This window comes from Fusarium graminearum, chromosome 3, assembly GCF_000240135.3.
Source record: "Fusarium graminearum PH-1 chromosome 3, whole genome shotgun sequence".
NCBI classification, from domain to species: Eukaryota; Fungi; Ascomycota; class Sordariomycetes; order Hypocreales; family Nectriaceae; genus Fusarium; species Fusarium graminearum.
The window spans coordinates 3,273,319-3,286,414 of NC_026476.1; the positions used below are offsets into that span (position 1 = coordinate 3,273,319).

A 13,096-nucleotide genomic window follows, 5' to 3' on the forward strand; every position below is an offset into this window, starting at 1 on the left:
CACGGTATAAGCAAGAGGCTTGAAGATGGTAAGTCGTGTCACTTGACCAATCCAGATTAGACCGTTTAGGAGAGAACGGCAACGAGTCGAACAGTTCCTACTTGTAATGTTTCGCAGCATAACGGACATTAAAGCAAACCCGAGACCGAAGATCCCAGGATATGACTAGCTTTGAAATATTGTAGTTAAAGGAACTCAGTATCGGAAGACGGGAGTTATGCTACCGTCCATTGATTCCTCCGTGGATGAGTCAAAATGACGAGACAAGGTGTTACAATCGTCACACAAGATGCGAAGAACTGAGGCCACTCTTGTCTTGGAACGTCCTTCCAACCCTCAGGGCACCAGAAAAATTGGCCATTAGAAGCATAAGAGACGAAATTAGTAGATCAGCTTATGCTATTTAGACTATAGTCTTTAGGCTATTTCTTTTAGTAACTTAAGACTTAGGAGGTTAACTTTTCTGCTACCCAGTAGCTAACCCAAGGCATCAATAAACGGAAGCCCGGAACTCTTGAAAGCTGATAAATCATTTCTATTAACAAAGTGTCCCTAGACTCGACGATACGCTTTTGGTCCAACCAACTAGACAACAAGTACTGATTCGCACGAACTCAGAACAGAGCGACGGGGAACGACCCGAAAGTAGCAAGAATAAAAACCACATGGATATATAATGACAAGTGTCCGTTGATCCCCTGCAATCGACACTCAAAATATGTCATGCAATGTTGTGTGCAGTCCATCAAGAGAAAGAGCGTTGCATAATTCAAGCGAGGTCCACAGGTAATTTGACCACTTCCTTGAGTCAAACTAATTGAGCACTGAAGTTATGCTGTCCATAATTCTCCCCCAGGGGATTCTATCTTGGAGTGTTAGCGCGGGCTCGCTTGGCCGGTCTCTTGATTGTGTCCGACTGGGACGTTTGCTGTGTATTATGAGCTGGAGGAGCGAAAAGAAGTCTGGCAGGATTGTTTGGAGCAGTTCGTTGGCCGAGTTTGGTCGACCCATGAATTGCAGGACTCTGTGTCTGAAGTCGGACGAGAGGCATGGGAACACTACCGTTGGATGGGGTGTACATCTGCTGCTGCTGTACCTGCTGTTGAGTTTGATGAACCGATGCAAACATAGCGTCGGCAAACATGGGTGAATCTGGCCAGTCCTCTTTGTAAAAACGAAATTCGGGAGTTGACATATGTGGCGTCAAGTCTTGATTGTGTGGTGGAACGGTATGGCCCCAGGATGACATTGTTAGATAGGCGGGCTGATTGTCCAAATAGAACGAGGGGGTTCCGGGGCAGATGGAATTGCACTCAGAGGCTGGACCCTGGAATATATAAGGTGATTGCATTGTGATCTGGTCCTTTGTTTCGGAATTGCTACTGGTCTGTGATGATGTAGAGGACTGTTGTAGTCGCTGCCACATGGAAGGGTTGGGCCATGCAATCTCCAAGTGCTCGAGAACAGCTGCCAAGGAGTCAGTACGTACATTGATTGCTTTCAAGATCAGAATCTGACCTCGAGGTGCATGCTGGAAGGAAAAGACCACGTGATCGCGGACTCTTTGGAAGGCGTCGTCTTGTACACCATGATAGATGCCCTCGCTGATGACAATTTTGATACGGCCAAGGTTATCGGCCGCGCTCCAATGGGGCTGACACAGAAGCTCTTGCTGGAATACGGGGAATCCGATAGCGTCATTTGTGTCTGTACGCGCCACGATATACGGCCAGGTGATATCTAGGGCGGCAAAGGCGGAACTAACGAGGCTCCCATCAATAAAGAGCCTAGCATTAATCGTAGAATGCTTCTCGTTGTCGACAATTTGATCAATACGTTCGTTCTTCCACAAGTGAATAGATACCTGGAAGGGAGTGCCTGGTTCAAGGCTAGGGACGAAACATGTGACTGTTGGGAGACCAGGAGCTTGCGGATTCAAAGATTCTACATCGTTTAGGACCGAACGTCAACTTGGATAGGGACTTACTTACCTGTATCGTGAACAACGTAACATGCCACCTTAAATTCCTGCAGAGGAGTGGTAGAGTTCTGTTCGAAAAGGAGAACGTCCCAGTCCTCGTACCGCATGATGGTGGTTGGGGATGAAGATGAGGGAGTAGTAATAGTAGCAGTAGCAATTGGGATAGAGCAAAGTCGAGTACCTTAGTAGGTTGTGGACTTCCATGCCCCGTGTTAGCTCTTGCCCAAACCACATGCTGGAGCATAGGTAGGTTTGCGGAAGGAGACATTTGCAAGGCAGCAGCTGCCCAGGCGGGTTACTGAAGAATAGGTAGGGACTTGAAGCAGAACAGACGAAATCGTTAGTCCACTCTTAGGCCATACATACACTAAGAGTGATCTAATATTCATGTCAGCGACTAAATCAGTACCGGTTTTTATGTAAACCACCTGCTGCCGTAGACCTCATCGCGGGGTTTAATCTATATGATTTGTCAAAACAAGAGCATTGATGCAATTGGCATTGGGATATTACCTAATTCAAGACGAATATTGCCAGTTTAAGCATGGATGAGAAAGCGCTGATATCCGGAATCCATATGGCATACCCAACAGCACCAATCTTCTATTCCACCGAGGTACTAAACTTCAGTCACATCTCGACTGCCAGGCGGGTTACCAAAAAAATAGGGACTTAGAGCAGTACAGACGAAATTATTAGTCTACTCTTAGGACATATATACACTAAGAGTGATCTAATATTTATATTAACCACTAAATCAGCACTGGTTTTTATGCAACCCACCTGACTGCCTACGATGTTAATAGTCCTGTTTAGTCATACCATTGTACATCACAATTCCTTGTACGCGATTCAATCTCTTGCATTCCATTTCTTTATGTACAAACGCATATTGCTTAAGGATCCTCATCTCCCTCCATACGAGCCTATAAATGTTAGCATACGGATATTCCACTTCCTTTTGCCCACTCACCCTTGTAGCTCCTGGTCCACCAAGCTCTCGCTCCAGACCACCCTCAAAGGCTCGGGGGTAGGCCGGGCGGTCGGGGTAGTTAAGATAAACAATTCCAGTGACGCTCATGAAAACGGCGATAAAGGTTCCGACCATGACGGCACCGGGACCGGCGGTGGTCCAAGTGTACTCCCAGGGAGAAAAGATTCCCAAAACATCGTTATCCTCGTGAATGGGTTCACCAAAGTTTCGTCGCTCCTGGGGATCCCACCAGTTGCCGTGAGGGTCACGGAACTGTCGCTTAATTCGGGGTGGGTTGATGTAGCCGCCGTTCTGCGATATTTCATCAGTTCCTTGGTTCCCCCTCAAGCTGTCTGTTACTGACCATTCCGGGGTCCTCCGCCTCGGTCATGCTGGGCGCCTCGGGGTACTTCTGATCAATGACCTTCTTGTCGGTGTACTGATCGGGGAGGAATGTTCGGCGCTGGATCGTAGGAAGTCGTCGAGCAGCTGCCATGCCGCTACGCAGGGCCGAGGCCCGCGCAATTCGTTGTGGGAGCATCTGTAGAGAAACGATTTAGCGACATCAATTGACACACCTATGTTATGAGAAACATACCTCGGCCGATGGGACAATTCGTCGGCGTCCAATTGCTCTGACGTGATGAGATGGCTCAGTGTTGAAGCTTTAGCCAATCGAGGCTGTGATGATTCTCAACCGAAAAGTACCGCCTCAGGCATCAGCAAGCGCGTGCCGGGCCATTTTCGGTTAGCTTGGTTGGAGGTTCCAGGGGCGTGCATCTTGGATTTCTCCCCTGCTCAAAAGTTTTGCTGACGACATTGGATTTTGTGACTAAATTCTTCGCAGTTCGCCCGCAAGGCCTCTGAACATGTGCAAACTTTGTATGAACATCCACTGAACTACTACTATTCTGTAGACATTAATTTCGACCCCGCAAATGATAGCTTCGCGGAGAAAACGCCCACAGCGTCCCTTGTCCCCACGTTGCGACTATGCCCGAGACCGCGTCGACCGCCAACGTGCTGCCCAAGTCGGATCCTGATGCCATAAAAACCGAACAAGACGCGCTCGAGGGGTATGAAAATGGGGGAGACGCGTTGCAAGGAACAATGGATGGTCATGTTGAAACAAATGGAGATGCGCCCGCCACCGAGAATCATCATGAGCCCAACCATATTCATGACGACGAACGACCGGCAAAGAGACGACGCACACGAGACTCGACGCCCCCTCAAAATACACCCAAAAAGATGAAGCCAGTGTCGCCACCATGGAAGAAGATATCTGCCGACGGCCCAACATCTTATACCGAGAATGGCCGTCGCAAATCTGGCCGCATCAACACCCTCCTACCAGAACCTAGCCCACTAAGCAAAAGTCGAACGTCGAAAAGATCTACCGGCGCGAATTCGAATACCAAGACTGAAATTCACTTGACTAATGGCAACTCAAGAAAAATGCCAAACGGCTCTCACAAAGCGAGCCCCGCCACTAAAGCTCCCTCGAAGCAGGCACCCGCATCGACTCCAAAATCTGCATCAAAAAAGCCTACAGAAACCCGAACCTCTTCCCGCTCTACCCGTCGACGAAGTCCTACTCCTCCACCCCCTCCCAAAAACTCGACCAGGTCCCGTCGATCGGCACGATTTAGCGATGCGGTCATTAAAGACGAAGCAGTGCAAGATTCGCGGACAGCAACCTCAAATTCTACCAATCGATCACCTCGGATAAAACTACGAGTCGGACGATCCGGTCATATTCCTCTTGTGCACCCTGGCCAGGTTCGAAAAAGACCAAAGATTGGTACAAGCTTTGAGGACTTTTGGACTCGGGCTGGTGACATTCCTGTTGAGGAGGGCGGACTCCAAGCATCTGAAGATGGTCCTCAGTATACTGATGAATTAGCCGAGCGAGATGCTCGTGTGATTCTTCGAGTTGAAAAGGAAGTTGAAGATGGCGGAATGCTCTCCCAAGGTCGATGCTCCATCTTCCTCCCGGAACCGGCAGAAGAGCCGCCCAGACAATGGGCTCGTCAAGATCATATGGTCAAGGCCATGACAAACTTTCGAAAGCTCATGTTAGCAGAGCAACAACGTCATCGAATTGCAGCAAAGAAAGTAGCTGAAGCTTGTCGTGACGAGTGGCTACGGCGTCAACCAAAGTCAGAGGAAGAGATTGAGGCTGAACAGAGGGCAGTCTGGATATCCCGATACCGGATTGTTGCTAAGACATTGTTCGGTACATGGGAGAATGTCCGCACTGAAGTCAATCGTCGAAGATTGGCCGAGTGGGAGCAAGAGGAGCAAAGGAGGGTCAAGGCAGCATTGAACGAGGCTGTGAACCTCTCGGAACAAAAGTTGCAGGCTCGTCAGGCAGGGCTAGACTCTGAGCAGCTTTCAGAAGAAGACGGATTTGATGATCTCAGCGACGACATGAGCATGGCCGACGACGACGAATTGGGTCTTGCATCGGGCGAGGATGAAGATGACGAGGACGGCGATGCTGACAGCGATATAATGTCATCAGATGAAGAGGAAGGCGATGAGGAAGACCAGAAAGACATTGGCGACGAAAACTTGACACAAGAACAGCTACGAGCGAAGTACGCCCATATACCAGAGCTAGAGAAGCCGTCAACCGAAACTCCAGTCACCGAACCCACCCCCAAAGATACTGACGCTGTCGACACGGCTCAAGCAACTGCGACCGAGAATGCTGAGACGAGCGATGAATCAGTAGATATGGACGACGATATGGGGTCCACCGATATGGACAGTGATGAGGAGGATGAAGAAGAAGAGTCAGAAGAGGAGTCCGACGAAGATGCCGGTGGCCTCCTGGGACTTCTTTTCGGAAAGTCTGAATTGAAGAAGATGAACAGTGAGGCTGTTGCAGAAACTCCAGCCGACTCAAAGGAAGATTCCGAGATGCCCGACGTGGAAGCAGTATCGGATGGTGAAGGTGCCGAGGAGAACGAAATGTCTTTGATCCAGATGCCCGACCCAGAGCCTCACGAATCTGGGGCGTTAGAGAAATCGACTAAAGAGGCAGTCGAGGAAAAGGAACAGATACCAGCAGCCATGCAGGATGTTGCAGCGGGACAGGATGGTCTATCAAACACGGACAACAATGTCCAGGAGCCTGCTTCTCAAGATAACGACGTTGCCATGACTGGCAATGACCCAGAGGAACCATCTGCATTGACTTTCGAGAAACCTCATAGCCCAGCAACTGAACCAGCGACCAACCCTCCTAGTCGTGTGCATAGCACATCACCACCCGCCACATCAGAAACCAAGCCTTCCGAGCTTGACACTGCATCTACTGAGGAGATGGCTGTTGATAAGCATGACACAAGTCGATCCCCTTCACCCCAACCGTCCAACCACAAAATCGAGGTGCCGTTTCTTCTCAGAGGAACCTTGCGAGAGTATCAACGCGATGGTCTTGATTGGTTGGCAGGCCTCTATGCGAATAGCACCAACGGTATCCTTGCTGATGAAATGGGTCTGGGCAAGACAATCCAGACCATTGCCCTTCTTGCTCATTTGGCATGCACCCATGAAGTCTGGGGACCGCATCTTGTGATCGTCCCCACGAGTGTCATGCTGAATTGGGAAATGGAGTTCAAGAAATGGTGCCCCGGGTTCAAGATCTTGGCATACTACGGTTCCCAAGAGGAACGAAAGCGAAAGCGACAAGGCTGGAACAATGACGACATATGGAATGTCTGCATTACTTCGTATCAGCTTGTTCTCCAAGATCAGCAAGTCTTCAAGCGTCGTCGCTGGCATTACATGATTCTGGATGAAGCCCACAACATCAAGAATTTTAAATCACAAAGGTGGCAGACTCTTTTGGGTTTCAACACACAAGCCAGGCTTCTGCTTACTGGTACACCCCTCCAGAATAACCTCACAGAACTCTGGTCACTCCTCTTCTTTCTCATGCCGGCTGAGAATGGTGTTGGAGGATTCGCCGATTTGCAAGAATTCCACGATTGGTTCGCCAAGCCAGAATCGCAAATTTTGGAGAGTGGAAGAGAACAGATGGACGACGAGGCGAGAGCCATCATCTCAAAACTCCACAAGGTCCTACGACCTTACCTGCTGCGACGTCTAAAAGCAGATGTCGAGAAACAGATGCCTGCCAAGTATGAACATGTCGAATTTTGTCGTCTGTCGAAGCGACAACGCGAGCTCTACGATGGATTCCTTTCTCGGACAGACACCAAGGAGACACTTAATTCTGGCAATTACCTATCCATCATCAATTGCCTGATGCAACTCCGAAAGGTCTGCAACCACCCTGATCTTTTTGTTGACCGACCGATCATGACTTCGTTCCGTATGCAAAAGTCTGTCGTCTCGGATTTTGAAGTGACAGAACAGAGGGTACAGAGGCTACTTCACGACCCCAGTCCAATGAAGGATGTCAGCTTGGGCTTTCTCAATCTGATGCCTACGCAATGCGAAAGCCTTTCCACTACTCAAGCTGAACGCATCTCTCAATTGAGCTCACATAGGAAATTGATGGAATTGAGAGAAGCTCAGAAGATTAGGGCCCAGAGCGCACACGCCAATTTGGATCCTTCTACGGTCGCATCCAACATTGGATACTTGGAAAGCGGTGCCAGATGGGGGCGATACGAAGAGCTGCAACATTGCGTCTACCTCAATGCTTTACGCCGTCAGAAGAAGCCAATTTACGGCAAGAACTTGATTGAGTTATTGACTATTGGTACTGACAAGAGACCTTATAAGCCGCGACCCAAGATCCCTCGTCAAGTCTTGGCGTGGTTTGAGGAGGAGTCAACGCTCGTCCAGTCCATGATACCCACGGTAAACCAACGCGCCGACAGCTTTAAAACCATTATTGAGAAGTTCTCATGCGTCACCCCAGCGGTTGTAACCAGAGACATGGAGCAATTCGTTCTCGGTCGCAAGGGCATTGAAGCTTTCTCAGACGAAGACCTCAAACTGTCGGCGCCTGTCCGCTGGGCACCATTCTTACCCAAGGAGGCACCCCCAGATCCTTGGCATGAGGGTCGCATGCGACTCAGCATTCAATTCCCCGACAAGCGACTGTTGCAATACGACTGTGGAAAGCTCCAGATCTTGGACAAGCTGCTGCGAAAGCTTCAAGCTGGCGGTCACCGCGCTCTTATTTTTACACAAATGACCAAGGTTCTAGACATCTTGGAGCAGTTCTTGAACATCCATGGCCACAAGTACCTCCGTTTGGACGGTGCCACCAAAGTAGAGCAGCGTCAGATTCTTACCGACCGATTCAACAACGACCCGCGAATTCTTTGCTTCATCCTGTCGACGCGATCGGGTGGTCTTGGTATCAATCTTACAGGTGCCGATACCGTCATCTTTTACGACCAAGACTGGAACCCTGCGATGGACAAGCAATGTCAGGATCGATGCCATCGTATTGGACAAACGCGTGATGTGCACATCTACCGTTTGGTCAGTGAACACACAATCGAGGCCAACATTCTTCGCAAAGCGTCGCAAAAGCAAATGCTCGACGACGTGGTCATTCAAGAAGGAGAGTTTACCACCGATTACTTTAATAAGCTCTCCGTCAGAGATGTCCTCAGCGAGAAGCTGGACTCAAAGAGTGAAGGGTTGGATGCCGCAGACGCTGCCTTGGATAGAGTGCTGGGCGGGCCCGACACAAATAATGACCAGCGAAGAGTCGGGCGGGCGCTTGAGCAGGCTGAAGACAGAGAGGATGTGGCAGCTGCACGTGTTGCAGAGAAAGAGATTCAGGCTGACGACGCCGATTTTACCGAGAAGCCCAGCAACAATGCTTCAGGTACCTCGACAGCGCGACAAGGCACACCAGCTGGCAAGTCAGTATTGGATGGCGGGCTCGACGACATTGACGCTCCCCACGTGGAGGAAGTATTGGAGTACAACGCATGGGGCGACAAGATGCACACCATTGACGACTACATGCTTGGCATCATGGCAGAGCAACTCAAGGATACCAAGCTCGAGTTGCCCAAGGACAAGAAGAAGGGAAAGAAGAAGGGCAAAGACACACGCAAACGATAAGCACATAATAGCCATTTACGGCGAAACACGATATTCTTGTATACTAGTACCATTCACATTATCGAGGCGGCACAAAAACGGCGAGGTCATGACCAACACGGTGGGGGTAGATTGGGTGTACAGGAAAAACAAAAGTATTGGATGTATGACAAACAGCAACGGTGGTAGAGGTTTTTAAACGCATGCATGGAGTTTTGGAGAGGAGATTGTGTTCTTGGGGTTTCTACTAGACTTGTAAGAAGAATTGATGAAGTATTCCTCTACCGAGCGACGTTTATAGTAATTCCCGTGTTGATGAAACTTGGCAGCTTACTTTTTGCCCTGCACAGCCACATTGATAGACATTGCTGTCGATCAGGCATAGAGGCATCAGTACGACACAAGATAAATACGCATCATACGCCGACTAACATTTTCTATCAAGCATCTCTATTAATCATGTTCAATATAGGCAACCCCAAAGCGACATCCTCAATGTCCGATCAACCCCCATCATTTGAAGAGTCCATGACCACCAACCCGCCGATATTCAAGACACAGTTTGCCTGCATGACGCTCAATATGATGGACCGTATCCGTCTTATTAACTTCACCGAAGTCGAGGTTCAAGCGGTTAAGCAAATCGTCAAGACTCGCTGGAAGCCAGGCCTAGTTCAGTCACATCCGTACGGTGATTCTACCGAGATTTGGCTCCGTGGAAGACCATGGGCGTATGATTCCAACGGCAATGATGATGCGAGACGACTTATTCTATGGATACTGGAGAGATTGTTTGATCATGGTTGGGTTGTACAATGTTCGCTGGATATCACGAAGAAATCTGAAAGCAAAGGTAAGCGACAGCATTGACCTCGAAAGCTTTGGCTGACTTGAAAAGATTCAATCATCTTTCGAAAACAAAACCCCATCCCTATGCCCTGTGACTGGATCTGCGTCTCCTTTGACAACAGCGACAAGTTGAAAATAGTCGACTCGCCTCCAAAAGACCTGACGGACGCCATTCTGCAGACATTTAGCTGCGAAGTACGAAGACGTGAGATAACATCAGAAAAGTTCAAGATTCATTTAGGCGTTCAGCCGTGGGAGCCTTCGGGAACAGATACCGTTACAACGAGAATACTGTTGCTTAGGCTGATTGAAACACTCGAGAGGCGTGGATTCACGATCTATGCGACGATTGGGAGTAAAGGAGAGGATGATGAGGGTGCTGCGGATTTGTTGATTTGTCACAGGGCGGCAGATTGGGTTCCTGGAGCGCCTATCTGGCATAGATAGATGTTGGAGGTATGTTTGATTGTGGGAAGTCGATTTTGGGGTCTACACTATTGCTTGTCTATGCTTATGTTCTGTTCCAAGTTGTCCCCTATTCTTCAGGGTTTTGTGGTAGCGAGTCCATACTGTAGTCCTGCGCCGCTATCGGCAAAGGGGTCTTCCCTTGGTGTATCCTCCAAGGTATTCGATATCCTTGATTAGACGCTCAGGGGAAAAGACATGTGTGTCTCAAATTCACCCCACTTGACGAGAAAGAGCCCCTTGACGTCCTCATTCTTGAGAATTCTGCAGTCCGCTTTGTGACTGTTCTCATTCCAGCCCCGAGTTTGACAGTCCTGTTGATGTTAGAAATATCCATATTATAGATAGAATCTAGGTCACGTACCTGGTTGCAGTACCAAAAGAACCCGCACTTGGAGCACTTCTTCAAAGAGTCTGATTTCTTATTGCATCCGTAGCATGCTCTGGTCTGATTATGGACGACCGAGTATGCCTGCACTTTGTCGTTCAAGAGCAGCAGGTTTTCGAGAGATGTAGGCAGAATCTGTTCTCACGTTAGTATGTTATTGTTCAGCTGAGATACTACTCACTCGGAGCCGTCCAGGATCCTCATGACGAATTCCGACAGTTCCATCCAAAAAGCCATGTTGCGAAGCGTAGAGTATTGCAACTGTATATCCTACTCGAAGCATGGAGGCACCAATCTCTCGACCTCGAGTTTCAGTGTAGAAAGCAATGGGAAGTTGAAGGCCGGTCTTGTCCTTGACGATAAGTCTCACGCGCCAAGCCGCCTCGATGTGAGTGATTTCACCGAGAAATGCCCAATGTTTCTGAGATTCGCTGTCAGTTTCGGTCATGCAGCGTGGGATAACGTCATTATAGTTGGGTTCCCAATCCCTGGGCAGTCCATCGATGCCTTTGAAGTAGGGAAAACTCATGATGTTGCGTAGGTTGGCGAGTTGCCCATGCAGGCTCATCCAGAGCCAATCCTTAAAGGCAACAGGGCCCTTATCCTTAGGAATGTCCTTGATAGTCGAAGCAAACCGGTCTGTCAAGCCATAGTGTTCATGCCTGGAAGGGTCCTCGGTGAGCGCCTTGAGGTTTTTGATCCACGGAGATGGTGCAGCCTTTGAGGGACAGCTGGGCAAAGACTTTGGCTCTTGCCAGGTCTGAGTGAGCTACAGCCACTCCCATAGCGGAAGCGAACAGCGTTGGGACAAGTGAGGTGCCGACACCCTGAGCTTCAAGTTGAGATACGACCTTGTAAATTCTATCAAGACATCTGATTGGGGATTCCAGGATCGAGTCCTCATTTTCGAGGTCCTCTTGGAGGTGGTCGATCTCCTTGATGAGCTTGTCGTCGAGGTCACGCTCAGCAGGCGACAAAGAGCAAAGACGACAGCAACAGTCAAAGCCGAAAGCGTTCTTGAGTTTCTTTTGTCGCTCCTCATAGACTTCAGGGTTGCCCAAGTAGGTGATGGTGATTTCCTGTCCCTGCTCGATGTCTTCAACAGCATGGACGGTGATCTTTCCCAGACCCTGATTCCACCGGTTCTGCGCGTTTGGCTTGCAAGAGTGGTTGATGCGTGAAGTGGCTAGGAATACGGCACCGTCCTCTTCATCTGGACCGGCACAAAGTCCGTTGGTTTCAGCGATGCCTACTTCTTCTCCGCATTCCGGGTGGGAGTTGAGGAGAGAGTAGAATGAGGCTCTCTGATCTTGGCAGAGCTTGGAGAGTTCCTTGATTATGCCTTAACGCAAGAGATCAGGGCAAAAACACTCACGGGGGACTTTGATGAGTAGGGGTTCAGCGATGATGCGGGTTCCTTTGGGGATCTTGGTGGTCGCGATGAGGCCTTTGCCTTTTGGGGGGACGTCGCTAACGACGAAGAGGTTGTTGTCTGTCATGATGGCACTCGGATACTCAGATGATGTTGAGCAGGAGTTGAGAGGTGAAGGAGAGGGGAGAAGGAGGGAAGAGAAATCTTGATGAAGGAGAAGTTTTCGTCTGAATGGTGGTCTAGGCAGACAGCGGGCGCCTGCATGACACTATCACAACATTGTTTATCAAAGCAAGCACAAATACAACAATCAGATTATCATGAGTGTATACTTATTTACAGATTGTAGTAAACTGGCCTATTAGTTTTGTCTCTTGCTCACTGTTCCATGTCTCTGATATCAACCAGTGCTGTTTATCAAGATAGGTGGGTGTTAATACGGACAAACAAAAAGAAGAGAACAAAACGCCGAAAATAATGGAGACATTCGTTTGTAAATTGCCATAAATTACCATAAACTACCATAAACATTTCATCTCTATATTGATACCCAAGTTTTGTAGTGTCGTACCCTGAACAATAACATGAAAATAGTCGCCGCTTTCTTAATTCGTGAACTAATAGGAATATGGCAAGGACAATGCTATATCGCGTTTTGTATTATAGGGTATTTTTAATTTAATTATGACTTATGAGCTCAAATTCCAACAATGCTATTGTTACTATTTGTCTTATATCACAACCCCATACCTACCAAGTCACAGGACAAATTGAAGGAAAAGTCACTTTAATAGCAAGCAACATAAAATAATACCGTCAAATTAAAGTGATATTTAATTCTATCCATTCAGCATCTGCCATGATTGGGCAATATTGGAGATAATAACAAACATTGTTGCACTTCTGTGGTCATACTGCTCTATACTGTAAGCCCATATCTCGTCTTATATTGACTATGAGGCGCCACAAAATATTAGCAAACACTTGATTTCTGTAGTCCAGCCTCAAATGTCACTGATA

General features: G+C 48.5%; 6 protein-coding genes across 6 annotated transcripts; 2 read left to right on the forward strand and 4 right to left on the reverse strand.

Annotated features, from left to right (window-relative positions):
* Positions 1–862: 862 nt before the first annotated feature.
* On the reverse strand, positions 863–2,088 carry FGSG_05749 (uncharacterized protein; the record flags this gene model as incomplete). The annotated part of the gene is made up of 3 exons (XM_011326030.1): positions 863–1,467; positions 1,519–1,908; positions 1,992–2,088. The coding sequence occupies 3 exons, from the start codon at positions 2,086–2,088 to the stop codon at positions 863–865; spliced, it is 1,092 nt and encodes a 363-aa protein (XP_011324332.1).
* Positions 2,089–2,710: 622 nt separating this feature from the next.
* On the reverse strand, positions 2,711–3,597 carry FGSG_05750 (uncharacterized protein). The gene is made up of 4 exons (XM_011326031.1): positions 3,553–3,597; positions 3,319–3,495; positions 2,955–3,266; positions 2,711–2,907 (listed from the first exon to the last, which is right to left on the reverse strand). The coding sequence occupies exons 2-4, from the start codon at positions 3,493–3,495 to the stop codon at positions 2,878–2,880; spliced, it is 519 nt and encodes a 172-aa protein (XP_011324333.1). The 5' UTR covers positions 3,553–3,597; the 3' UTR covers positions 2,711–2,877.
* A 350-nt stretch (positions 3,598–3,947) lies between these two features.
* FGSG_05751 (helicase SWR1) lies at positions 3,948–9,023 on the forward strand (the record flags this gene model as incomplete). The annotated part of the gene is made up of 1 exon (XM_011326032.1): positions 3,948–9,023. One exon carries the CDS (start codon positions 3,948–3,950, stop codon positions 9,021–9,023), a length of 5,076 nt encoding a protein of 1,691 aa, XP_011324334.1.
* A 474-nt stretch (positions 9,024–9,497) lies between these two features.
* Positions 9,498–10,298, forward strand: FGSG_05752 (uncharacterized protein; the record flags this gene model as incomplete). Its single annotated transcript, XM_011326033.1, has 2 exons — positions 9,498–9,855; positions 9,991–10,298. The coding sequence occupies 2 exons, from the start codon at positions 9,498–9,500 to the stop codon at positions 10,296–10,298; spliced, it is 666 nt and encodes a 221-aa protein (XP_011324335.1).
* Positions 10,299–10,492: 194 nt separating this feature from the next.
* Positions 10,493–10,987, reverse strand: FGSG_12801 (uncharacterized protein; the record flags this gene model as incomplete). Its single annotated transcript, XM_011326034.1, has 3 exons — positions 10,493–10,630; positions 10,681–10,839; positions 10,979–10,987. The coding sequence occupies 3 exons, from the start codon at positions 10,985–10,987 to the stop codon at positions 10,493–10,495; spliced, it is 306 nt and encodes a 101-aa protein (XP_011324336.1).
* Positions 10,988–11,360: 373 nt separating this feature from the next.
* Positions 11,361–12,203, reverse strand: FGSG_12802 (uncharacterized protein; the record flags this gene model as incomplete). The annotated part of the gene is made up of 2 exons (XM_011326035.1): positions 11,361–11,959; positions 12,080–12,203. The coding sequence occupies 2 exons, from the start codon at positions 12,201–12,203 to the stop codon at positions 11,361–11,363; spliced, it is 723 nt and encodes a 240-aa protein (XP_011324337.1).
* Between the last annotated feature and the right edge of the window lie 893 nt (positions 12,204–13,096).

What these genes read in the sequence shown, in the direction of transcription:
- FGSG_05750 (XM_011326031.1), bottom strand. Translation starts at nt 3,495, where the DNA reads ATGCTCCCACAACGAATTGCGCGGGCCTCGGCCCTGCGTAGCGGCATG. An exon ending in AGGCGGAGGACCCCGGAATG is followed by an intron (nt 3,267 to 3,318) that starts GTCAGTAACAGA and finishes GAAATATCGCAG; the next exon opens with AACGGCGGCTACATCAACCC. An exon ending in GTGGACCAGGAGCTACAAGG is followed by an intron (nt 2,908 to 2,954) that starts GTGAGTGGGCAA and finishes TAACATTTATAG; the next exon opens with GCTCGTATGGAGGGAGATGA.